Raw genomic sequence first — 24087 nt, 5'->3', positions numbered from 1 at the left:
ATAGAAGTACAAACCGGACTCCAAAGTATCAGTATGAAGTCGCATGTAAAGGTTGATTCTGTGCGTCCTGAAATGCACGAGATGTACGTGGTGCAGCAGGTTGTGCAAAGTTGATGCCACGGGGAGTCGTTCCAAAGTTGACTTTGTCAAACAAAGCTTTATTCGAGTTGTCAATCCAGATGGCGTTGCAGTGGGTGTGACCTGGATTAAACTCTGCAGCATGTCTTGATGTTAATGGCATTCAGTGTATGCTGCAGGAAACAGACTCTATGAAAAAGTTCTTTTTTTTTTTTCTTTCTTTCTACTGATTGGAGACGTAAAGCCTCAGAGGGGGTGATTCAGAGCAAGTTCATAACAGAATGCTGCTACTCTTTTTGCCAAGTGTTTGCATAACTGGACTCAATTTATTTCTGGTCTCTATAGTGGAGGAAAAACTGGAAGACGTCACGTGATGGTGCATTCTCATAGTCCTCTCTGTAAACAAACCCTCGCGCCACTCCAGCAGAACCATGTTTATAATTTTTTTTTTTTTTTTTTTTTTTTTTTTTTATCGTATGTTGTCAGATATGTTGTTGCGTAACCTATAGTCTATAAAAAAAAAAAACCTTGATGTCACCAGATGATTAGTGGAGGTTGTCGGAGGCGGCAGACACGCAAACACAACCGGCTGCGTGCCACTGGTGTATCCATGGCAACAGCTTCTAGTGTTGATCATCCCAAGATGGCGGACGAGGAGAAAGACACGGTGGTGAGTGCCAAGCCAAAACTGGTCCTCCTTTTTCCCCCTCCTCCCTCCTTTCCCCCTCCCTCCCGTCAGTAAACGTAAACATGCCACGGAATGAAGTGATAATGTCCACTCTTCGTGGGTAAACTATTAACACCTGTCGGGAGCGGGAGCCTTTGTGTGACGCTTATTTGAACGTTAGTTAGCTGTTTGGCTAAGTTGACTAAAAGCTACAGCTCATTGTAACTCGCGAGTCTTCAATCTCACTCATCCGACAGCAAACTAAAAAAAAAAAACAACCTGAGCGCTGACAGCTGTAGGTACAGTGAAGATGACAACAACAACAACAGACGTGTTGCTTTACAGGGGCAATATGTGTATCTGTTAGCCACCGTTAGCCCACGCTTTACCTCCCCAAATCCCTTTTTTTTTAATTATTATTATCTTACAGCCGTAACATCTGGTGTTTAAGGTGTCAGGAGTTATAGAGGCTATTGATAAACAGCTCTACCAAAGTGATTACAGTCGCCGTGATCCACAAGTGAAGAGAAATATGGGGAAAATAAATAGGTGAAGCTAAAGGGATTGCGCATGCGCAAACGAGGTAGCGTCCCACTGTTAACCAGCTGATGTCCTTTAATGCAAGGACATCCGGGTTGTAGAGTCCACACACTGGAGGACATCTGCCCAGAGCTCATTGAAAAATATATAAGTTGTTAGAAAGTTTAACATCCTAATATTTATTCATCTGTAACCGCATTATTTAAACTTTGAATTGATTTAAGCAAAGCACACTGATACAAGAGAGTTTGTTAAACAACATATTTGGGAACTTATTTACTCAAAAAATGTAATTAAAATTAAATGTTCACATTTCATGTATTGCTCACTCTACATTTGTCCTGTTTTTTTTTTTTTAATTTATTTTTGCATCGACAGCTCACCGGACTCTTGAATGAGTTAATAAGTGGTTGTACTATAACAAGTCTGCAGTCATACATACTAATAAGTTATTTCTAAATGGATTCTGGTCCAGATGTCCTGCGTGAATGAATTTAGGAGGCAGCTTCACTTTGAATATTTAAGAAATGAGTGTTTCCCACAGCATATATTTGTGGTGTGTGACTGTGGTTTGGTAGGAAACTACTACAAAACGGCCATAAACAGTTAGAATCAGTTCCAGTCATTGAGCAGGACACATAATATGCAATAGCAGTGCATTCACAGGACTATATTATTTAATAGAGACAGTATTCATTTGTTTTCTCTATTTTTTTTTTTTAAGCCGTGTCCCAGCCAGTCCTTTTTGGGGTGCCACATTTGGTGTCTTTATATTTTGCCCTGTAATGTATGACTGCTTTATGTTTTGACATGTTATCTGTTGTGTCATGTTTCATATATTTCAGCTCCCACTTCCTACCGAGGCCAAGAAGCGCCGCGCACCCAAAGGTACGGTAATACAGCTGCAAGTTATTCTCCAAAATAATATTCACACAACACAATTCATTGTTTCGTCATTAACCGTCTGTGTTGGTGAATGACACTAAAAGAGTTCGTAACAAATCCGCCTGCAGAGGTCACCCTCGCTCTTCTGTTTATCGGCTCTAAAAGGAAGACGCTGGTCATTCAGTATGCTGGTCAGCCATGTTCCACCCACGTCTGTGAAAAATGTTTTGTTGATAATTGAGGACATTTTGTCATCATAATTGCAGCCTAATGTCCCATTAACCAGTTAAAGCTAACGCCCGTAGATTAAGCTTCTTTTTTTTTTTTCTTTCTTCTTTTTGTTTATAGTGTTTGTAATTATCGTCAGTTCTGCTGAGCGTGCACGCCTTGTGGAAGCAATTAAGTACATGCTATGGTATGATGTTGTAATTCCCCGCAGTGATCCTTCACATGGCATGCAAGCTCATATAGGAGAGCAGTTAGTGTAATTGTAGGAGACAAATCAAATGAAGACCTGTTAATGGGAGTTAAGATGATTGAGTAATGAGTAATAAAAATAAAGATTTTTAATTGCTTAATGTAATGGAAGTGAAATATATATTCAAGGGAAATAGTGAAAGCTCTTTAAATAAATCAAATTACAGCAACATTGAATCCTTTAACCTTTCTTGTGACACAATATGTCAAAATTATTAAAAAAATAAAACAACCCCCATGTTTTGAATTCGATAGAATATGATGTATAATAAAAGCAAAAAAAGATAAAATATGACATGTAACAACGGAGTGCTTAAAGTTAAAAATAAAGTGGCAGTCATATGTATGCACTTCATAGCTTCATCTACAGGGAATTGTGCCGTCATTATGGCTCACACATGCACTATATTTAAAAATAGTCACATAACATGTAGTCTGAGTATAAAGTGTGTCAAGGTATGAAACAGTTAACGTATCGAGCATAGAATACAAGCTATAATTGGATAATCATAGATATAAATCCAAGCAAGAATTGAACCATCTTGTTAGTTTAAACTAATCAAATAAAAAGGCGTACACTGGTTTAATTGTGTCTATAAGCTGCTGAAGTCATAGTCATTCTGTAATTACCATCATGAAACGTAATTAAGGTTGTTTAATGCACACAAGTTAATTATGTTACGCACAACAAGTACATTATGGCCTTTTACTAGATTTTGAGCAATGCAGCTCCCACATTCTTCGTGGTTAACACTCAGAAGGTGTCGCAACAATATGAGCATGTCCACCAGAAGGACCTGAAATGAGTTTCTTTTAAACAACAAAAAACAAACTGTTTCATCTGTTCCTTTCATCTGTTTCCAGTATGCCATCTTTTAATTTTTTTGGATGTTCGTGAAGAAACTGTCTGATTCTGTCTTTTTCAAGGCACCGACACTCATTTCTGGTACATTCCTGAGAAAAACGAGCGTCAGACGCTCAATATGAGACGAAATGACTCGGGGGGGGGAGATGACGGGGTTTTTGAAGTTTTTTTTTTTGGTGTTAAAACTTCCAAAATAATTTTCATCATATTTTTCATTACGTTCTCCCCATGTGTCTTTTGATCTCAGCATGCCTCTCCTCCGCTCTTATCCCCTTTTAACAGATGGTTGAAACACATGGAAGGCAAAGCTGTCTTAGCTTTAGCCAGATCAAATATAACAATGAGAAAATTCCTCTGTTTGGGATGAAGTTTTTCAAAGGACTATATTTAGGAGACGTCATGCTGCGCTCTTCTTCTCGGCTCCTTTCTTACCCTACATTCGTACAGTAGTCGTAGGAATGTGTGTCACACATGTATCCCATCTCTCTCCTCTCCAAATCTGCCCTGCTTTATGTGCGTGGACACTGGAGCACCACAGGACCACAGCTGAAACCCAGAGACAAGAATATTATTTGCTGTCTCAGCAGGAAGAAAGCGGATTAGGTCGCCGCAAATAGGACCATTCCGAATCTTGACGAGGCAAACGTGTGAAGCAGTTTTACGCTCGGCGATGGAGAGGATTTCTGTGAAGTGTCTGGAATAAGCTCCGGTTCTCGTGGCAAATCAGCAGAGTGCTGCTTGAAGTGCTGACAGATAAAAACAGGAGGGAGCTTTGGTGTAATTCACACTGTATGTTTTTACGCAGGCAGTTCATTAATGATATCCCCCCCCCCCCCAATGTCAGCGACAGACTCAAAGCCCGGCACTTTATTTCACGTTGCCTTGAATCCTATTTTTATCCTGGGAGGAAGGTAGCACGTGCTAGATAACAGGATTACCAGAATCAAACTCGCTTAAATTGGAATTACGTTTGCGTCCTTGCGAAATGAGATGTTGTACTCAACTGGGAAGAAGACTTGGAGCGTTGTAGTTTGGTTCTTGAGGTTACCGAAACCCTTTTCTAAAGCTGGCTTTGCATTGTGCTGCTTATTCCTCCAAGCCTCCCTCTTTGAGTCTGTCTCTATACCCTCTCTGTTCTGTCACAAGCACCTGGCTTGTGAGAGACATTGTTGCCCTGGCAACGGGGAGAATATCTCAACTTGCCAAGACATTTTCAAAGGGAGACAGAAGGGGGGGGCGGGGGGGGGGAGAAGAAAAAAAAGCAGCAGCGTTTGTAACGACAAACTTGCTTACAAGGTGACATTTACAGCATGGCTGGTGAATTGATCAGAGTTTAGCCCAGGGTTTTCAGTTGAAGTGTTAACATCTATGTTAACTGTCAGATCAAAGACTTTCTGGTGACTGCAGAGGGAGGGTGCTTTCAGGATTATTTATTCAGCTGTCAAATTAAAAAAGACTGCATGCATTAAAAATAGTCCCATTAGACATACTTCTTAAAGGAGCAGTGTGTGTAGGATTTAGTGGCATCTAGTGGCGCTGTTGCAGATTGGAACCAAGTGAATCCCCGTCACTTCAAGCCCTCTTTACCAAGCGTGGACCAGGAAAAAAACGTGAGAGGTCGTCTCTAGAGCCAGTGTTTGCTTTGTCCCTTCTGGGCTACTGTAGAGACGGTGGTGGAACATCACGGGCTCATTTTATGGTCAGAAAATCACGAGGATTTATAGTTTCAGGTGATTACATCGATCAGCCATATCATTAAAACCACTAACAGATAAAGTGTGATACTACAGGATGAAGTATAATACTGCAGCCTAACGCCCTTCATTAAGATTATAATAGTCCGTTGATATTCAGTGTGATTGAGAGTTGGTGATTTATTTTAATGGTCATTTTGGAGACTCTAGTTTGTGGTGCTGTTGAACTGCAGTTGTTTTTACGAGTATACTAGTAGTTATCTTTTTACATTTTGAAAAATGTGTAATGTTAAATTTAATCTTGAATTTTGTATATATTCTGTCCTTGCAAAGCACTTTAGGTGACGGTAGGGAGGTGTTCTTCATTATTTGTACCCCCTATTTAAATGAATTGGGTTGACAAAATGTGAGGATCATTTCTCAGTATAATCTCAGTTCAATATCACCACAAATTACAGTCTCCAAAATGACCATTAAAATAAATCAACACTTTTCTAGGTGAATAAACTGAACATTATAATCCATACGAAGGGATGATTTATTATACTTCACCAGTCAGTGTTTTAATGATATGGCTAAGTGGTGGATTCACTAACGAAAACATAAACATGTACATTATATTCCATTTCTTCCCCCTAAATCCTCCTCACTGAACCATTAATCGTCTGAGCCATCTGTTCCTTAGTGAAAAATGTGCTGAGATTTAGTGTGCCGGGTGAATTGACACAAATTTAGCCTGTAGATTTCGGTTGCAGTGTTACCGCTGTGTTAACTGTCAGATCAGAGACTTACTAGTGTCTGTGAAAGGAGGGCACTTTCGGGATTAATCATTCAGCTGTCAGCCGAACAGTAAAGCATAATGAGCTTAAAAGTTTCCCCCCTTTTTTATTATTTTTTTCCCTCTTCAAATCATAGCATTTTCATTTAAATTAACGGGTTTTTTTTCTTCCTTCCACTCAGGTCCGGAGCTTCCTATTGTGGAGAGGAGAAACTGGCTAATCCACCAACACTATATCCGCAAAGACTACGATATCTGTAAGGTAAAGTACCTTCATCCCTCCATTGTCCCTGTGGTTTAGTCTGTCATTGACCTGTGTCCGTGTTCACTGTTGATCTGATTAACTGAAACACCCACTCTGAACACAGTGAAGATAATGAGTGCATGTACATGTACTTTATAATGGCCTTATTCACTGCATTAACCGACGTATTCCCGCATGATAATGCTAATATAACCCCTGAATAGATGACTGCACTTGTAAGATGTACTACCGGAGCGCGCCTTTTCACTTTCTCTCCGAAAGATCTAATTTATGTACGCCGATACTGAGATCCACTCCTCAGAACAGGGTGTAGCACTCCTGTATATCTGTGCATATCTCGGTCCTGGTTGGGCCGGCAGCTTGTTTAGAAACACAATCACGTCCGGCCGTGTCTGTATTGTAAAAAAAAAAAAAAAAAAGAAGTATAACAGCCATTAATTTTAGCAGTTTTCCACATGTTTGAAAAAAAAAAAAAAATCCCATCCGCCTCCTGTTCTGTGTCCTCGTAGGTGATCATCAAAGAACAACTGCAGGAGACTAATGGCATGTGTGAATATGCCATATATGTTCAAGGTGAGCTGTCATTTTACTCAGCCACCGCTCTCATGGATTTAATGCGATGTGATGTTAATTAACAGCTACATCAAATGAAACCACCGTGATCGTCGACACCCGAGCTCCCCCACTACATCACTTAGTTTCCCAAAATCTGCTCTTCGGACCCCCTGCTGTGCCTTTGATTTTCAATGTGGGGTTTTTGGGTTGTTGTTTTTTTTTACCTCCTCAGTAGATGATGATCCTTTTCTTTTTTGTGTGCGCCTTTATTTCTTGCCGCAGCACTAATCTTACGTCTTGAGGGTAAGATCCAACAGTCCCTGGAGCTGTTTCAGAGCTGTGCCATCCTAAATCCCAGCAGCACCGACAATCTCAAGCAAGTGGCCCGATCTCTGTGAGTCTGCTGCATCAACCCTTCTCCATTAGCTAACAAGGCAGCGGTAGAGAGAAATGTACTGTGATGATAATAATAAACTGCAGGTCAGTTCAGGCCAAAGCTTTTACGACTGATAATATACAGAATAATTAATACACCCCCCCCCCACTGAATATTTGAGTGGTTTTTTTCAGCATGCAGTGATTAAAACGGTTTAATTATTGTTGTTTACTCTTTCCATAGATTTCTTCTGGGAAAGCACAAAGCAGCTATTGAATTCTATCATGAAGCTGCGAGGATCAACAAGAAAGACTGGGTAAAAGAAAACAAACTGTTCAGTCCTGAGTTTCTGCTTTGCCCTAAACCTTCTCGGGGAAAGTGTGTATTTGGTAGCCCCGGTGTCTTTCTCTCTAAAAAAAAAAAACACAGTATGAAGTGCTCTCAACAAAGTCTCCCCACATTTAGAATAACAAACAGCCCGGCTGAACCTCTTTCTCACTCCTGCAATGATTTATTAAAAACAACTTCCTGGCTGCTCTTCCAAACTGAACCGGGTTTTTGTTTATTTTTTATTTTTTATTTTTTTTACTATGGAGCCCATGAAGGCTGTGTTAAACTGGTCAGGCAGGACCATTAATCATTCACACTGATAGAAAGTTTAGAAGTTCAAACTCTTCTCTTTAATGCTACTTTCAGTGATACTGTAGACTCCACAGAACTGTTGTCTTGAATAACTTCTTTTTTTTTTTCTATTTGGAAATTAAATTTGGCTCTGCCTGTTCAATTAGCATGCGACAGCGATCCATGTAAAATGTGACATTTTCTCACCGCAGGAGATCAGTCATAATCTGGGGGTGTGCTATTTCTTCATCAAAGACTTCAAGAATGTGAGTGCGCTGAATTTACCGACATTACACACCGGTACAAATCGTCGTGACTCCCGGGGTCCTTGATCGTCCCGATCTTCTGTCTCTCGTCAGGCTGAGGAGCATCTAAACATGGCGCTGCAGATAAATAAGCACGACAAGAGTTTCTTGATGCTCGGGCAGGTTCACCTGCTGGCCGGAGAACCTGACAAGGCCATTGAAGTGTATAAGACAGCAGTGGAGTAAGTACAGTTTGAATGTGGACAATGTTAACGAGCACCGGGGAGACATCAAAGGAGGAATCTGTGTGGTTAACATTCAAATAACCAATCATTTAAGGTATTATGGACTCTCTACTACTTTATAGTTTTAAATAATCTAGACATTAAATATTACATTTCAAGTTGAGGAATTGTTTACCAAGACAAAGTCAGCACAGCGGTTTCTTTGCGATGTCGTTCTGCTGTTAAAGATACAGTTTCAGAAGTGGTTGGTTTCTTTTAAGTTGCTCCTTCTTGATTCATCTGCTGATTTTCGCTCTGTGGCGTTCGTTTCATTAAGTGGTCGTCCTTCCATCTAAATGAAAGCTCCCTCTTTGCCACGTTTTTAATCCCGGGGTCCTTTTTAAGTTCACTATAAATTCCGTTCATTTCCAATTCTCTTCACATGTTTAATATTTAAACATTCGGCTGTGGCGTAAATAAGGAAATTACATCAGTGTCTACACTAGAGCTCATTATGGACCACCTCCTGTTGGGGGGTAAATGAATTAATCAAATGCCCCAATACTGATGTTGCTTTTAATGAGACGTACCACTGTGAGTGTTATTTTAATGCCGATCTGCATCTTCTCTACCATTTTTCTTTGAGCCACAGGTCATAATTAATAATACTCCACAATTATGCTGTATCAAAGCCTGATTGAAGAATCAGCAGATTCCCTGCATATAAACTATGTTTGCTCAAGAATAAGTGCAGACATTAAATGTAATTGCAGGCATAGATAAAGTGACATTTTTCATTCAACTCGTCTCACTGTGTGTTCAGATACTCTCCGGAGAACACTGAACTCCTGACGACTCTCGGCCTGCTGTTTCTGCAGGTACGGAGAACTTTTTATGTGCACACAAGTGACGAGGACTACGAGATTAGAGGGATAACAATGTTCTGTTTTTTTCAGCTTGGCAAATACCAAAAAGCATTCGAGCATCTTGGGAATGCCCTCACCTTTGACCCCAACAATTACAAGGTATGCGGGCACTTAAAACAAACACGGCAACTCGGGCATGAACTTAGGTTGCTACTAAACTACCTGAGGACGTTGCACGAGATTCCTTTTAAGGAATTTCAGTCCGAAAAGAAGGTCATTTCTCTGTCTGATGTTACAGTCCGACTTTCATCATGCGCCCTTCCAAAGGTTACATCTCCCTCTAATATCTCTTTAATCACTGGTTTTTTATTCCCAGGCCATCCTGGCTGCAGGCAGCATGATGCAGACCCACGGTGACTTTGATGTGGCCATGAACAAGTACAGAGTGGCAGCATGTGCCGTGCCGGAGAGCCCCCCTCTCTGGAACAACATTGGCATGTGCTTCTTTGGCAAGAAGAAATACGTAGCTGTGAGCAATGCTATTTTTTTTTTTTTTTTTTTTTTTTTTTTAATATGGTTGAGGAAAGTGTAGAAATAGAGCGCATAGATCAGCGCTGCTCAGCGTGATTGGGACTTTAATCTTTATCGCAAACACAGCTCAGAAACGTTATAATGCAGTATTGTAAGCCAGTTTTTGTGTAAACTATAAAGTGTCTAATATATCTTAGGAACAGTGTCACAGGGTTCCAATGGGTCAGGGATGTTCATAGAATATAAGGAAATAAAACAAACAAACAAACAGGGAAAGTCAAGAGATTTGATCATTTCTTGGGCCAAGTCATGAATATCAGGGAATTTGTTTTGCATGTTTAAATTTTAGTTGCCAGAAAAGTTAAAAAAAAAAAAAAAAAAAAATTCAAAGTTTGTAAAACTACTATAGATCTATCAGATATGGAAGAGAGAAGCATGCTGGCTTCTTACCGTTCCATTAAAAGAAATGTTTGTGAGTTGCAGGTTTTTTTACACAAGGGTCTGTGTGGTTATTAGTGTGCATAGGTCTCGTAGTGCGTGATCATTGTTGTGCAATAGGTTTAAGAAGTTTAAAGTTTTGTTCTGAAAACGCCCGTGAGCTCGCAAATGGAGGGGAATAAAATAATTCTGGCCTGTTTTTCTGTTCACTAAAGGTCATTGAATTTCAGCTTTTTAGTCATTGAAAGTCTGGGATTTGACATTCGACTTAGGTTACACCAGAGATACCAAACTAACTGATCAATCGGAGAGTCAGATACACACGTAATAATAACAAATATACAGTCTATATTACTACTTGCTTCGGTCGATATCACCCTGAAGTATTATAAATCCACCTTTGTACAGAATCTGTTGTTTCTTATACAGTTCTTGTTCATTTATTATTAATATTCTCACCTGCCAGTACTGACAAACTCCTCTCTCTCTCCACTTCATTCCTCCCACAGGCCATCAGCTGCCTGAAGCGAGCCCACTACTTGTCTCCTTTTGACTGGAAAGTGTTGTACAACCTGGGTCTGGTCCACCTGACCATGCAGCAGTACGCCTCTGCCTTTCACTTCCTCAGCGCGGCCATCAATCTGAACCCACGAATGGGGGATCTCTACATGTTGCTTGCAGGTACTGAGGAGATTATTCGTGATTCAATTCTGCCGTTAAAGAGGACGTATATGGTGGTATAGAGAGCGATAGCTGTTTAATTTGACTGGAAATGTGTCTGTAAAGAAGTTCCTATTCATGTTTTTCATCTTGGGGGATTCTGTTTTAGCATGGTGAGAATATTTGCAGGTGCATTCATAATTTAAATACCTTGTTCAACAGCTCTTGTAGTTGATCATGACCCCTGTCACACGTTCGTGATTTTACAGTGGCTCTTACCAACCTGGAGGATGTCGAAAATGCCACCAGAGCGTATGAGCAAGCTTCGACTCTGGACAAGTGAGCCTGTCTCACATTCTACTGTTAATGTTTTATCGATCTGAATTTGAATCTGTATCAGATCATTGATTTTTTTTTTCCCCCCTCCTTACTTCCTTGCTGATCAATTTCCTCCAGATCCAACCCCCTGGTTAATCTGAACTTTGCAATCTTCCTCTATAACCATGGCGACAAGAAGGGAGCTCTGGATCAATACCAGGAGATGGAGGGGAAAGTCAACCTCCTTCGAGACAGCAGCAGCAGCAGCAGCCTTGAGTTTGATACTGAGGTAGTGTAGTAGATGATGTCGTCGACGGTGTCTCTTGTGGTTTCGTGTCATTATCCGCTCCTAACCTTTTAATCGCTGCCAGCTGATGGACATGGCTCAGAAGATGGGAGCGGCCCTGCAGGTGACGGAGAGTCTGGTGTGGACGAAACCGGGTAAGGACCCCACATCCAAACCGAACTCGGCGTCATCCAGCAAAAACCCCGGTACTCCCCTCGGCACCAACCAAGCCCTGGGTCAGGCCATGTCTTCGGCTGCAAGCTACAAGAACATGCAGCTACCAACAGGTACAAACTACCAGCAGGGTTGACGTAAAGCTTCTGTTTTGATGGTGGGGGAAGGTGACACGTGTGTGTGTGGGGGGGGGGGGGGGGACCTGAAAATCCAAGCCAGGCCGAATGTCTCTCCTACGTTTGTTCCGAGACCAAACTCGGAACGAGGGGGGGGGGGGGGGGAATAGTCCCCTAAGAAGTGCGGGTGTTACACTGGCAGCGTAGGTGATGACAAATTTCACAGCCTCCTACTCTCTCCATTAAACCAAAACCCAATTTTTCATTTAAAATGGGAGCATAAAAATATCTCTTCCCTGCGTAGTCACAGACTCTTGCCTGCACCGCTGTAGCAGATTGAATATATGGGCTCGGGCAAAATGGGATGTGTGAAAAAAGAAGCTAACCTCTGCTCGATGACTCTCTTTGTGTGTGTGTGTATGTGGATGTGTATATACACAGTATATTCTGTATATTCTTGGCAACAAAAGAGAATCAGTATTGTGGAAAAATGACACACAGGTGAACTAATGAATTCATGGCTACTGTGAAGTGATCGTCGTGGCTCTCGAAGGTAAGCGGCGGACTGGAGGGCTTTTCTTCACGAGAGCCTGTTGTTGTTGTTGTTTTGTTTGTTTTTTAACCCACTTATCTTTACCAGGACAATGACATTTTACATAATTACGCAACTGTGACAGTCTGTCTGCTTTCTGACACTCAACAAACCAATTGCTTTGAATATTTAATTCTAGATTGTAAATATTAAAATTAAAATTCCTGATTCCTGTCGAAGGAAAAACTTTACCCCTGAAACTTGGCTCGGGTTTGTGAAGATATCTCACAAACTGTCTGAGTGCAGCGTGGCTTCAGGACTATTTGCCAGAGATGAGTGCTATAAAGAAAGTACATCTGTTTATATACAGGGATTGTCTTCTTCTACATCTCCCCGTGTGTGTTATAGAAGGAGCCAATATAAAGCCAAGAAGAGTTTAGTCACAGAGCAAATTTTGTTGTTGCAAATGTCATAAATGTCCTGTTATATCATCCAACTGCTACTCTTTAATAATTCACCAATGTATTAAGGTGATAAAATGGCACCATTTAAAATGACTTAATTAGATTGGCCATCAGTGGGATGTCTCAACTTAAAAATGTGAACCCGGATATCTGCGATGTTGACATTTTCGCCAGGTCTGACTTCTCAGAGAAGTTTATTTTCATTTAAAAACAAATTGAGTTCTGTGCAGCGTTGAAATTTTCTGAAGGTACAGTCATATTAGAGTTCAACAAAATCACATGTAATAAGGACATATTTTCCATAACCCTCATGAAGCTACAGTTTGTTGTAGAAATATGACCGAACACAGTGAATCCGTGTTTGTATTGGCTCTGTTTGGATCTGTCAGTGCACATCTGCACAGTTAAAGTCGAAACAAAGGTGAAGCGTGACCTGGAGAGGCTTGAGATTGCAGATAGCGGGAACTGTCCAAGGAGTATGGAAAACCAAAAACAAGTGACGAGAGTCGAGCTGAGGTGACAGAGGGAGGGGAGAAGGAGCTGAAGGAGCTGAAAGGGCTGAAAGGGGATGAATCAGGTTCCAGACTGCCAGATAGATGCATGAGTAGACATGTCAACGCACAGAGCCCATCACATCTTACAGTTCTTGATTAATAGAAGCGATGCCAACACGAACCCCACCAAGTCCCATTTGTGCAGATCATCAGGAATCACCTCTGTGGTTGTTTCCAGGAGTTTCCAAAGGCCCCTCTGAGCCGGAGCTCGACGTGGACAAAGCCCCCAGCCCACCCAGTGACCCTCCGGGCTCCCCACAACCTGCAGACGCAGACGAACCCAAAGCCAGAACCTCTAAGAGGAAATCTAAGATGGAGGAATGAATTCACCTCTTTGACTTTGGATCTCTCGCGTTATCGAGGCAAATCACGTTTCTTTAACGGCAACCAAACACCTGTGTTTGTGTTTTTCTAGCTCATCGTAGTTAGAAGTGAAGCCTTCAGTTACAGGCTTCCGGTTTAGGTTCACGGGCCGACACAAATATTTACATTACACTAAAAAAAAAAAGAAAGAAAAAAGGGCGAGGTCACTTTTTGTCGAGGTCACTTTTTGTCGTACCATTTACCTCAGAAACACCGAATGTCCATCGATCACTTGAAACCAAAACTCTTGAGGTAACGAAGTGGTCCTTGTACAGATCTGTAGTTGTGTCACGTCCAAACCAACTCCAGTAGGTGTCGCAGCGTAACAACGTCTCCATTCAACAACAACAACAACAACAAAAAAACGGTCATATATGCATTTGTAAAGTCGCACGTGTTAATATCTTCGTGAGCAGAGCAATAAGGTGACGTGAAGACTTTTCCTGGTATCGACATTCCTGCACAATCCAGTACATGTGAAGGAACTGCTGCGACAATCACTGCTGAAAACCTGAGTGCAGGAAGAGTTTGTCTTCGAATAGTTCCAGGACGCGGGCTCGTTTGTATGATAGGACTTGAGTGTAAATAGATAAACATGCTTTTATATGTGGATAAATGTTACGTTTATAGAGAGTAATGTATTTAATATTAAATAAAAGACTTTAAATAACGTAGCCGTCCTGCTTCTTTTGTGAAGGCCGTGTTTTTTTTACGCTGTGCCGTCTTGACGTTGAGGTCAGTTAGAGCAGCTGACTCGACCAACAGGGGACAGTGTTGTTTAAGAGCCTTGAAAGTCTGATCATCATCAAACACACAATCTGTGATCTGAACAAGAAATACTACTTATCGAAAAAATAGTACATGAACGTTGTCCGTGTGAATTTGGAAACGGGTACTCCTCTACGAAACCTTCACAGTGGAGTATCTGTTTTATAATGATAATGATATAATGATGTCATCGTATTGGTTACATGTGGTTTTCCATTCATGTGAGATAATCGAGGTACTCAAATATTTTCTCAGTCATAGTTAACGTCCTCTTAACTTTTAAGAGTTGAAAGGGGGGGGGGGAGAAGAAGTTATGAATAAAGAATAAGCTGTTCTGGTCACAAACAAACTGAAATTATTCATGCGTATAAATTACACTATGCATGGGGAAATTTATACACATTAACCAACACGTTTACGAAATATGTCCGCCTGACAAAGTGTAGATACAAAGGAATATGTTTAAATATTCAACCGTTGTTGTTTGTTTTGGTAGTTTGTAGATTAATAACTAAAAAGTAAAGAATGAGAAAGAAAATGAACTTTAAAAAAGTCAAAATTGTGTCTGCATCTTTACTCTGAAGCTTGATATCTCAGCATGATGAATATTTACTTCAGTATTATTCCACCAACAACCAGCCTCTAAATTCCCAAATCACCTTTCTGCTCTCTGGTGATGTTTCAAAACTCGACTCTACTCATTAAACAGTAATTTTAGGAGGAAGTCGTGAGTGCAAAAACAAAATCCAAGCATTTTTTTTTAAATTTTTTTTTATCTCATTTACATGATGATTATAGTTTACTTACGAAGGTTTTAGTTCACAGGCCCACACCTCCAAAAAGGTTCACAAAGGTGGGCGAGTTCCAGGACAGAAATGTAAAATAATTTTTCTCTGCAGTTTTGTTTCAAATTTTGAAATCCTAAAAATTGCCTGCTGAGTCACTGTCTAAAATCATTGCGGATTAAACACCGGTCACGTTGCTGCGTAAACGTCTTCCTGTTAAAGGGGAGTTTTTCTCCTCCGAGCTGTTCAGCTCAAGTGGGAATTGTTGAATTGCTCCTTTCTATAATGTTGTAAAGTTCTGTCGTAAGAACTTTACTTTGTTAAGTGTAATGTTGTGATTTGGTGTTTGAATTTCTTTACTATATTTTCTCCAGTTCGGACATAAATGTGTTTAAGAAGTTTGAATACGGAGTCATCCCATTATAAAAGCAGGCTTGAAGGGCTTCGTACGAGCCTTGTTTGTTTGATCATTATAACATAATGTCGTCATCCTGTTTATTAATATATCAAACTCACAGCTGCTTCTGTCATCCGATGCGAATTTCTTTCTGGAGGACAGGGCTTTGACAGAAATCCTGAGTTGTCCTTGTGTTGTTAATGTTTTAGTATTTTTATTTTCTTTGTGAAAGTTTTTTTTTCTTTTTTTCTTTTCTTTTATTGCTCATGGGTGAGTGTAAATATTCATGTTTTGCTCTGTCTCAGGACAGACGCTGTGGATGTCGGGTCAACACGTCCATCTCGCTCCCTTGCACTGTGTAGTTGTGGTGCAGCCATGACGTGTGTGTGTGTGTGGTCCTGAGGTGGTGTCTTTTCAGACCCTTCAGCCTAAACAATGAGACTGCTCGGCCTTCAGAAGAACCCGTATTGGCAGTATGTGGCTCGCTTTGGTACTAAAATATGTACGATTTGCTCTGGGTTTCTTCAAGGTCACAGTATTTTATCCGATGAACCTGTAAGAGGAAGAAAGACTCTCCAGAGAGCAACATCTTACATTCTAATTATCAAACTGCTGCATAGGACAAATGAATGTGTCATTTTTTATGTGTCTGGTTTTTTTCGGGTTTTTTTTTTGCTACCGAGTTAAATTTCCCATGTGGAACGGCAAAGATTGAACAGAACAATTAATTTATTGGCACCATTTATCTCCTAAACTAAACCCCACAATTTCAGACTCCCAGAATTCCCTTCTGCATAAGAGTAATCATTTCAGAGTCAAATGAAGCTCAATGGAATATAAAAAGTGAAGTAATTTTAAAGCAAAAACGTAGAAATTAAGTTGTTTTTTTTGGTGCATATATGGTTTTGGGTTCAAGTTCATAGATTTAAATACTACATCTCGCATAATTTAAGAAGCTACAAATGCCTTCATGTTTTAATCCTTGCTGCCCATGTTCTCCGTTTCAGTGAGTCTGTTTATCCGATATCCAACATAAACTATCTTCTTGGTGACAGATACTTCATTTCAGATAAAAAAAAAAAAAATCTCTCTGTCCTGCTCGATGACGCCTCTCATGTTACTGATTGAAATCTGACCGGACCGTCATTGGACCCAGAAGATGCACACAGCAGCGGCCATTGATCTGTAGGCGTTAAATTTTTGTTCCCGGTTTATGATGGAGAAACAGCATCTACATTCGCTGCTATTATTGCCAAGAGACTGCAGTTTTTTCATTAGGCGCTTGTTAAACTGTGCATGCCCGAACTGCCCGTGGTCGTAACTTTTACAAGCCAACTGATGGCCTGTAAGTTACCGCTCCTGCTGCAGTTATATTTCAGTGCAGCTGTGGAAGATTGCTTTTCCATTTCTCATCTTCCTACAATTCAAATTGCCTCTGGAAGCGTCTCAGCTCCTGGTGGAAGTTTCATATAAACTTCTCTGGCTCCGGGGAACTGTAGGTTGCGCTTTTTTGTTTTCATTGTTTGGTTGTTTTCTTCAGATTTTTGCATACTGTTGAGGATGTAACTTTTATTAATAGGCCCGAATAAATCCAGTATTTTCATCGTGAAGGTTGTGGCTGCAAAATAAGAGTGTTCTTGCTTTTCTATTGCTGAATTCCCATCTAGTGTTTCTTTTTTTTTTTTTTTAATAACTTTTATATTGTGGTTGTTACCTGCAGCTGTTGACTGACCGGTTTGCCTGAATGCTCACAACTGGCAGGCTGTGTTTTTGTTTGTTTCAATGGAGTACAGAGCTGAAAGAGGCCTTACTCAGACAAAGAAATATATTATTTCCTCAGTCCCCGTGGTGTTTCTTATTTGAAGTACAGCGGTGTGTGGTGGTTTGATATTTGAGGATTCAAGCTGTCTGGATCTCAGATAAGCTGCGCTGTTAACCTTCACCCCATTTTCCTACCTGGCAGTTCTTTGACCTCAGCTTTTAACTGTATCAAAAGCCGTTATAATTCTGTTTGCAGCTCCTCCTGCAGTCTCTGACCCTCGTCCGGCTCTTTTAAATAGTTCCCCAGATAATCACAAGGTCTCAAGTATCAAGATCAGCGCAAGCCGCACGGGCAGGTTGAGAGCAGTTCTTTCATTCTTTTCTTTTTCACCACATTTACTTTTGTTACGTTTCGTTTCCTTCCAGTTTCTCCTGAACTTCGCACAGTCCTCTTTATTCAGTTATTATAGAAGAAAATGGCTTAGTTTACTGCAAATGATAAAATGTGCTCACTGTGTAAATACAAACTTCAACTGCAGCTGTACCATTAAACTTAACAGAGATAGCTTCATGCTTTTCCAAACATTAATCATTCTCTTTGTTTTTGTTTTCTTTAGGTGTTAGTGAAGCTCCTTCACCGCCATCCGTTTAATTAGTTTCGATTTATTTCCACCTGCGAGCTGCTTCTTTTCCCCTTTTGCATTGCGTTGTGGGAGAGAAGTGTCCATGTTTTTGCCACATACAAACTTTTAAAAGAACACATTATTCTCTTTTACAGTGTAAGCACCGCTAAGATTCAGTCTGATACTGGGAAACAGCTTGGCAACGCAAATCTTGGTAAGTAGCTCGTATAAAGAAAGTTAATGTGGCTTGTTTATTGAAAGAAGTGTCAAATAAACATACAGCAAACCTGCGGTTACCTTATGTTGATCCATCTAAATCATGTTACAGATCATAGAGTCAGATAATAAACCATAAGGTTGACATAAGCCGGGGAGAATAAGAGCAGGTTGCAGTGCGCAACAACGTAAGAGTTTCTGACATCTTTAAATTGACCTGTTAGACTGAATGTAAGCTGATTTATTACCTTCTCAAAAAGAATGCTCGGCCTTTAATTTTGTGTACCGAATTCATGCTCTGAAAGCTGACATGATGTGCAGACATTACTTGTGCCGTCATTTATTAAAAGAAGATAGTGCAATGAATCTTTAATGGCATCTAGAGATCATTTTTCACTCGGTACATGGGTTTGATTTATGACATGATATGACTGGAGCTGAGTGTGCCCATTCAGAAAATATGTTGTGCACCTGTCTAATAAAAAACACTTTGGGAATTATAATAAATCTTGCATTCCTTACAGACCAATTTACACATTTTTATGCAGCACCATCGCCATCTTGATGTAATGTTGCAGAAACTGAGAGTTCAATCAGAAGCCCATCAAGGTTCTTTGAAGATTACACTTGTTTTGAAGAGTAATACCAGCAGCAATGAAAATCTGAGGCCATTTTGTATCCAAGTGATTATGCAGCCTGCGTGCAGCTCACCGTGGGGGCTCATATGCGATTCATGAGCCTGGAGAAACTTCAGCGCAGCAAGCAAGTAATGTGCTATCAGATATAAACCCGGTTTAGAATTGATGCACGTCAGCTTGATGTTTTACGGTGACGTTTTCCTGCTTGTGATAAATTCAAATATAATACTGCAACTTTCTTACAAACATAAAGTATGTCTGACCTTGTCAAAATAAGATGTTTTAAAACGTTTTTAAATGTTGGGAATAGGGCTGAATATCATCAAAATATTTTTTTTTTATACTGATACCTTGAATTCAATACCAGGTTCTAAACAATACTTATTTTGATAAAAAATAAAAAAATTTAAAAAAAAGGAAAATCCATTTTAACGAAAAGAATATAACAAATCATGGTACAAATATTTTAGTTTTCAAGCACTTTAGAGAGGGGCTAGTGTAACCCAAATGTCCCGACAGACAAAGTTAGCAACTAACTCGTGAACAGGAGCTGGTGGAGGCAAAAACTAGGGGGAAAAAAAGTAGAGAGAAAATGTCATAGATGAATGCTGATCTGCTAATTTTTCAAATTTCTAATGTCTGCTGAATAGCTTTCTTCATGTGTGACCATATCCAGCTTCATGTGGATTTTTGGGCCCGGTGTTCCCAGACCTGGATTCACTGTGTGAATACGTAGGTCTGGGATGCTCCACGGATGATTGTGTCCAGTCGTTGCATCCTAATGAGCGACGACTGGTTCATTTTGTAAATATTGAAAAAAAAAACCTTATAAAACCTTGGTATTGACCACCATATGACGTATTTTGTCTATTAAAACTCACCAAGCTGTAAACAACAGATATCCTACGTGTGCAGAGTTGAACGCCATGTTGGTAAATGATCATTGCAGACTTAAAAAAAATAAAATCTTTGGTATTGTTCTTGCTCCAGCTTCAAACTGCAAACGGTTCGTATCACTTCCGTTGAGCTCCACCACCGCTGTCATTGTTGAAATTACATTTTGAAACAAATGCTTGACTTTAACATTAGCGCACTCAGCTACCAACACTGGTCTCTGATTGGTCCACCCTTCACAGTGACTGAGGAAACAGGGATTTAAGACCCCAAAAAAATAAACACAGCACAGACTGAAGCTGTGAGCGGTAAAAGGATGAAGCCAGTCTAGATTTCTGTTACCAAGTGGCCAAAGAAACTTTAAGTGTCTTATACACCCACAGTAGAAATACACAGTTAACTTGATGTAGAAGCATTTGTCTGAGAGACCAGCCTCGACTAAGAAGAGCTATCCCCTCTACTCTGACTTTCTACTTTCCTCCCTGCTGAACATGTCAGGGTCCAGAAATGAAACTCTTCAGTATCTCAGAGGCGGTGTTATTAATTCATGACCGCTTGCTGTAACCCTCCGTTCGGTTTCACAGTAAGAAAGCTTCGTGCCTGGGTGGAAACTTCAAAGCAGCAGTGGGTTATAAATCTGTTGCATCAAGCAGACATATAAAAGGTTGCAATCATAACTCATTAGTGCGGCGCAGGAGACCAAGATTTAGTTCAAGTTTGCAATCAGTCGACGTCTAAACCCGTTGAATTCAGCATGTATCGGTTTCGGCCTCAGGTTCATTTTCACTTCCTACATTAACATATGTTTACGGTGTGGGCTGAACTGCTTCGCCTACTTTGGATGTATGCATCGTGTTTGGGATCGGGGACAACAAACAGCGAAAGAAGAAAATTCCCAGAAGAGCGCGTCTTCTTCTCTTTACTGCGCTGGTGATCCTGCTGTAAACAAGAAGAATCAGGAAGGTACTCAGCCAATGAGGGAAATAAGACCTCCGTGTTTAGATGCTCAGACTTCAGAAACAATATGGTACTCGCATGCTGCGCAGCAGATGTGGCAGGATATTTCTCTCCTGTTGAAATTCAGTGTTGGTGTTCAACTTGTGTGAGCGGAGCCTGGAGATCTGACCTGATTTTTTTTTTTACTGTTAATTCAGCTTCAAAGGGAACCATCAGCCCAAATTGTAAATACGACTTATACTGAATATGTCGTCGTTCAGTTATAGCAGCGAAGAGTGCAGAAGCCTCCTCATCAACAGCTTTCTTTTTTTTTTTATGGTTGTTTTCCTTTTGTGGCCCCGTGTGTTGTCTGTAAAAATGTGTCTGTTTTTTGGAAGCTGGTGAGTCATATTCGGGGAAAAATGTTTTCACTTTCTTGATAAGAATTAGATAAGAAGGTTTATACCACTCTCTATACAGTTAATATGAACGAGCTAGAAATGAGGCAATGATCCAAGAATGTTTTCAGCTGGAAATGTTTTCTTCGTTCCCAGATTGTTCTTCTTAAAGGTAAGATAACGTTCTCTGAAAACATTTCAGGAATGATAAAACATAGTGTAATGTTTTTAAAGCATGTTATTCTTCTCTAAAATAATAAAACTCTGGGAACATAAAAAAAAAACAACTTGCTCCTCAAAACATTTTAAAAATGTTCTGAGACAAGATAGTGTGTTTTTATATTAAAAAATGTTTTTCATAACATTGTCAGTTAAAAAAAAAAACAATATCTTACCTTTATGAAGAACGTTCAGGAAAAAAAAAGAAAGAAGATAAACACCCCCTGCACAAAAACATTGCTGGAACATTGCATGCTGTTCTTGGAACGTTTTTAGAACAAAAACTATTCTCGCCGGGAAGCTACAGCTAAGCGACCTGTCAGCTTATAAGGACGAGAACCAGTGGTACCAGTCTGGCTCTGTCCAAAGTTAAATCTGCCTAGCGGCACCTCAAAGGCTCTTTAATAAACGTGTTTTTACCCATTTGTTAAATCTGTATAAAAAAAATTGTACAAATGACATGTTGCCGTTTTAAAAGGGCTGCCAGACTGTGTTTTGGTCAGAAACGGTACTGGCAGAAATTGAATATAATATTCATTATTATGTTTTAACTAGAGTATAATTACCTGAAACTAATTATCATTTTGTTGACTTAATTTCAGCCTTTCATATCGACACAGGGAGCAGGTCCTCTTCCATGGAGTGCACCATGTTGCGCCGCCGTGTTTCTACAGTAGCCCCAAAGGGACAAACCACACACTGGCTCCACAGAGGGAGTTTTGGAAGAGGAGGGTGAAGCAGGAGGTTATCAGCTGGTAGCGATCTGCAACGTGGCCATTAAATCCTACACACTGCTCCTTTAAGTTTGTCAGGCCAACCGCTACAAACTCAACACCGCATACACAATAATGAGGACGTCCTGCATAAAAGCACTTTCACTACAGTAATGTCTGTACGCATTTCGTAGGTGCTGGCTGGCAGACCTTGTTACCTTTGTAAAGAGACACGCTACCTGCCCCCCCCCCCCCCTCTGCCCGTTTTCATTCTATAGGCTAAGCTAAGCTAAAAGGCTGCTGACTCGTTGATGTGAGAATGGTGCTAATTGATTAATATTATTAATTATTTATTGTATTATTATTAATATACAATAAATGGCTTTTTTTGTATTGTCACTTATGTTCTATTTAATGTAATGTTCATTTTGTCCTTGAAATCATTCATTATGACATTAAATGTCACAGTCATGCGACTTGATATAGTCTTTCCCTTGATTGGCTGCCCTTTTATAATTCCACTTGGCTTAACACAAACCAGTGTTTGGGATTTAGGGCAGCAATAGATGGATTAGAACATACGGAGAGAAAACTAACAGAGAGAGAGCGAGAGAGAGACAAGCCTCATATCCAGAGTGCCTTTGAGGTGGTGTTTCACGTAATTAATCTGCCGAGCTTCACTAGACTCATGCCGTATTTCACGACGACACTAATAATGCTTAATTATATGATGTTGTAAAACCTTAGTTGGTGTTTAAACATGTAATTTAGATGGAGTAATGGTGCATATAATGTATTTTACTTTTAATCACTGGGTTTTTTCGTGAGGAACTGAAGAAGCGAGGCTTTGCATGTCAATAAAGCCACTTGATTAGGCAGTGCGGTTGTTGTTGCTGTTGTTGTTGTTTTTCTGTACAGATACTGTTTACTCTGAGCTCTGCCTCCCAAAATCCCCCCCCCCCACCACCACCACCACCCCGCCCTCCGCTCCGTTCCTGGAGACAACTCAAAGACCCCCTGCTGGCAGCACAGCAGAGCAGCTTTATCTGGGTTCTTCGCTCTCCCGTCTTTTCCACAAGCCTCTTCTCATTGTGTCACCCCAATATGTCAGCCACAAGCTGCAAGTCACAGTCACAAACTGCATCTCAGGGATGAGAGAGCCATTCATTAGAGCATCACCATCAGCTCTCCCAACAAAGGTTCACTGTTTCATGTCCCATCGCTCCACATGCATGTAAATTAATACGAATAAAGAGGCAAGAGAGTGGATGTTCTGCTGACAACAGTTAAGGGAATTTATGTGCAGAGCAACAGAGATAATTTTCAAAGGGGTACTTTGAGGGATAAAAACAGTGTGCTTGCACAGCTCGGTGTAACATGTTCCCCATAGCTGCTTTAAATTAGTACAATATGTGCACGAACAGTAAGAAGAGCTGGAATGAGCCAGTGAATCACACAGACTTGTGTTTTCAATGTCACCTTATTTTTACATTTTCAAATTAAAGCCGGTTTAAATCTTTGTTTCTCAGATGAAATCACAAGCCGGCTGCTCTGTTGGGGAGTTTGTCCCCTTCGGTCACTTTAGAGGGTGCATGAAAGTTTGTCTTTGATGAAAGTGCAGGAGTAACAAAGATTACAGAACACCAAAGGCTGGAGAGTCCAGGGAACCTGATCACAAGCATAGTTGGAGGTAGCTTTGAAGGCAAATGTAAAATCATTGTAATTTATATCCTAATGAACTGCTAATTGGGCTTTAGTCAAGATTTTTGCTGATGGCAAACCTGGTTGTGAGGAGAACATTTAGTGCTACGATATGGTTTTATACAGTAATGATTATGTTTTACATTTGGTACAAATACAAAATCACCACGACTCCCTTTCTGAACAGAAACTACACATGGAACTAATCTCGTTTTTGAGAGAAGATGTTTGTAGATCTGTATCTGGGTCAATTACTTATCATAAAATAAACTGATGTTGTGCTTTTTATTTCCTGATTTTATTTAAAATTTTTTTCAACTTGTCTCTCGTCTCTCTGTCCTTGTGTCTTCCCACCTGTGTGATTGTGCGCCCCACCATGACTGTAATATATTGTAATGTTGGTCATGCAGAGTTTTGCGTCTTAATTTAAATGACGCCATCTGTGGAAAATGTGGACGTCCGTCTT

At 40.3% G+C, this 24087-nt stretch overlaps 1 protein-coding gene across 3 annotated transcripts; it reads left to right on the top strand.

Annotated features, from left to right (window-relative positions):
- The first annotated feature begins 688 nt into the window (after nt 1-688).
- Nucleotides 689-23862, top strand: bbs4 (Bardet-Biedl syndrome 4). 3 transcript variants are annotated; one of them, XR_011179066.1, is made up of 17 exons: nt 718-748; nt 2131-2173; nt 6167-6246; nt 6759-6822; nt 7087-7198; nt 7424-7496; nt 8014-8067; nt 8161-8288; nt 9094-9148; nt 9227-9295; nt 9513-9665; nt 10615-10786; nt 11035-11104; nt 11222-11372; nt 11455-11656; nt 18062-18120; nt 21810-23862. XR_011179066.1 is itself a non-coding variant. In XM_069165699.1 (16 exons), the coding sequence occupies exons 1-16, from the start codon at nt 689-691 to the stop codon at nt 13531-13533; spliced, it is 1632 nt and encodes a 543-aa protein (XP_069021800.1). In that variant the 3' UTR covers nt 13534-14242. The 3 variants fall into 3 exon arrangements, 2 of the variants coding, with proteins under 2 accessions (XP_069021800.1, XP_069021801.1); XM_069165699.1 differs by lacking the exons at nt 18062-18120; nt 21810-23862 and adding an exon at nt 13388-14242 and having other exon boundaries at nt 689-748; XM_069165700.1 differs by lacking the exon at nt 21810-23862 and having other exon boundaries at nt 18062-18627.
- Nucleotides 23863-24087: the final 225 nt, after the last annotated feature.

The sequence above is a fragment of the Embiotoca jacksoni genome, unplaced genomic scaffold (assembly GCF_022577435.1).
Source record: "Embiotoca jacksoni isolate LCO1_2020_lvr unplaced genomic scaffold, fEmbJac1.0.p SCAF_35, whole genome shotgun sequence".
Classification (NCBI taxonomy): Eukaryota; Metazoa; Chordata; class Actinopteri; family Embiotocidae; genus Embiotoca; species Embiotoca jacksoni.
The sequence above is the reverse complement of the archived record's forward strand: the minus strand, read 5'-3'. Positions and strand labels throughout refer to the sequence as shown.

Coding starts and splice junctions, on each gene's coding strand:
- bbs4 (XM_069165699.1), top strand. CDS start 689: ATGGCAACAGCTTCTAGTGTTGATCATCCCAAGATGGCGGACGAGGAG. Junction 7,199..7,423: donor AAGCAAGTGGCCCGATCTCT/GTGAGTCTGCTG, acceptor CTCTTTCCATAG/ATTTCTTCTGGGAAAGCACA. Junction 8,289..9,093: donor GTGTATAAGACAGCAGTGGA/GTAAGTACAGTT, acceptor CTGTGTGTTCAG/ATACTCTCCGGAGAACACTG.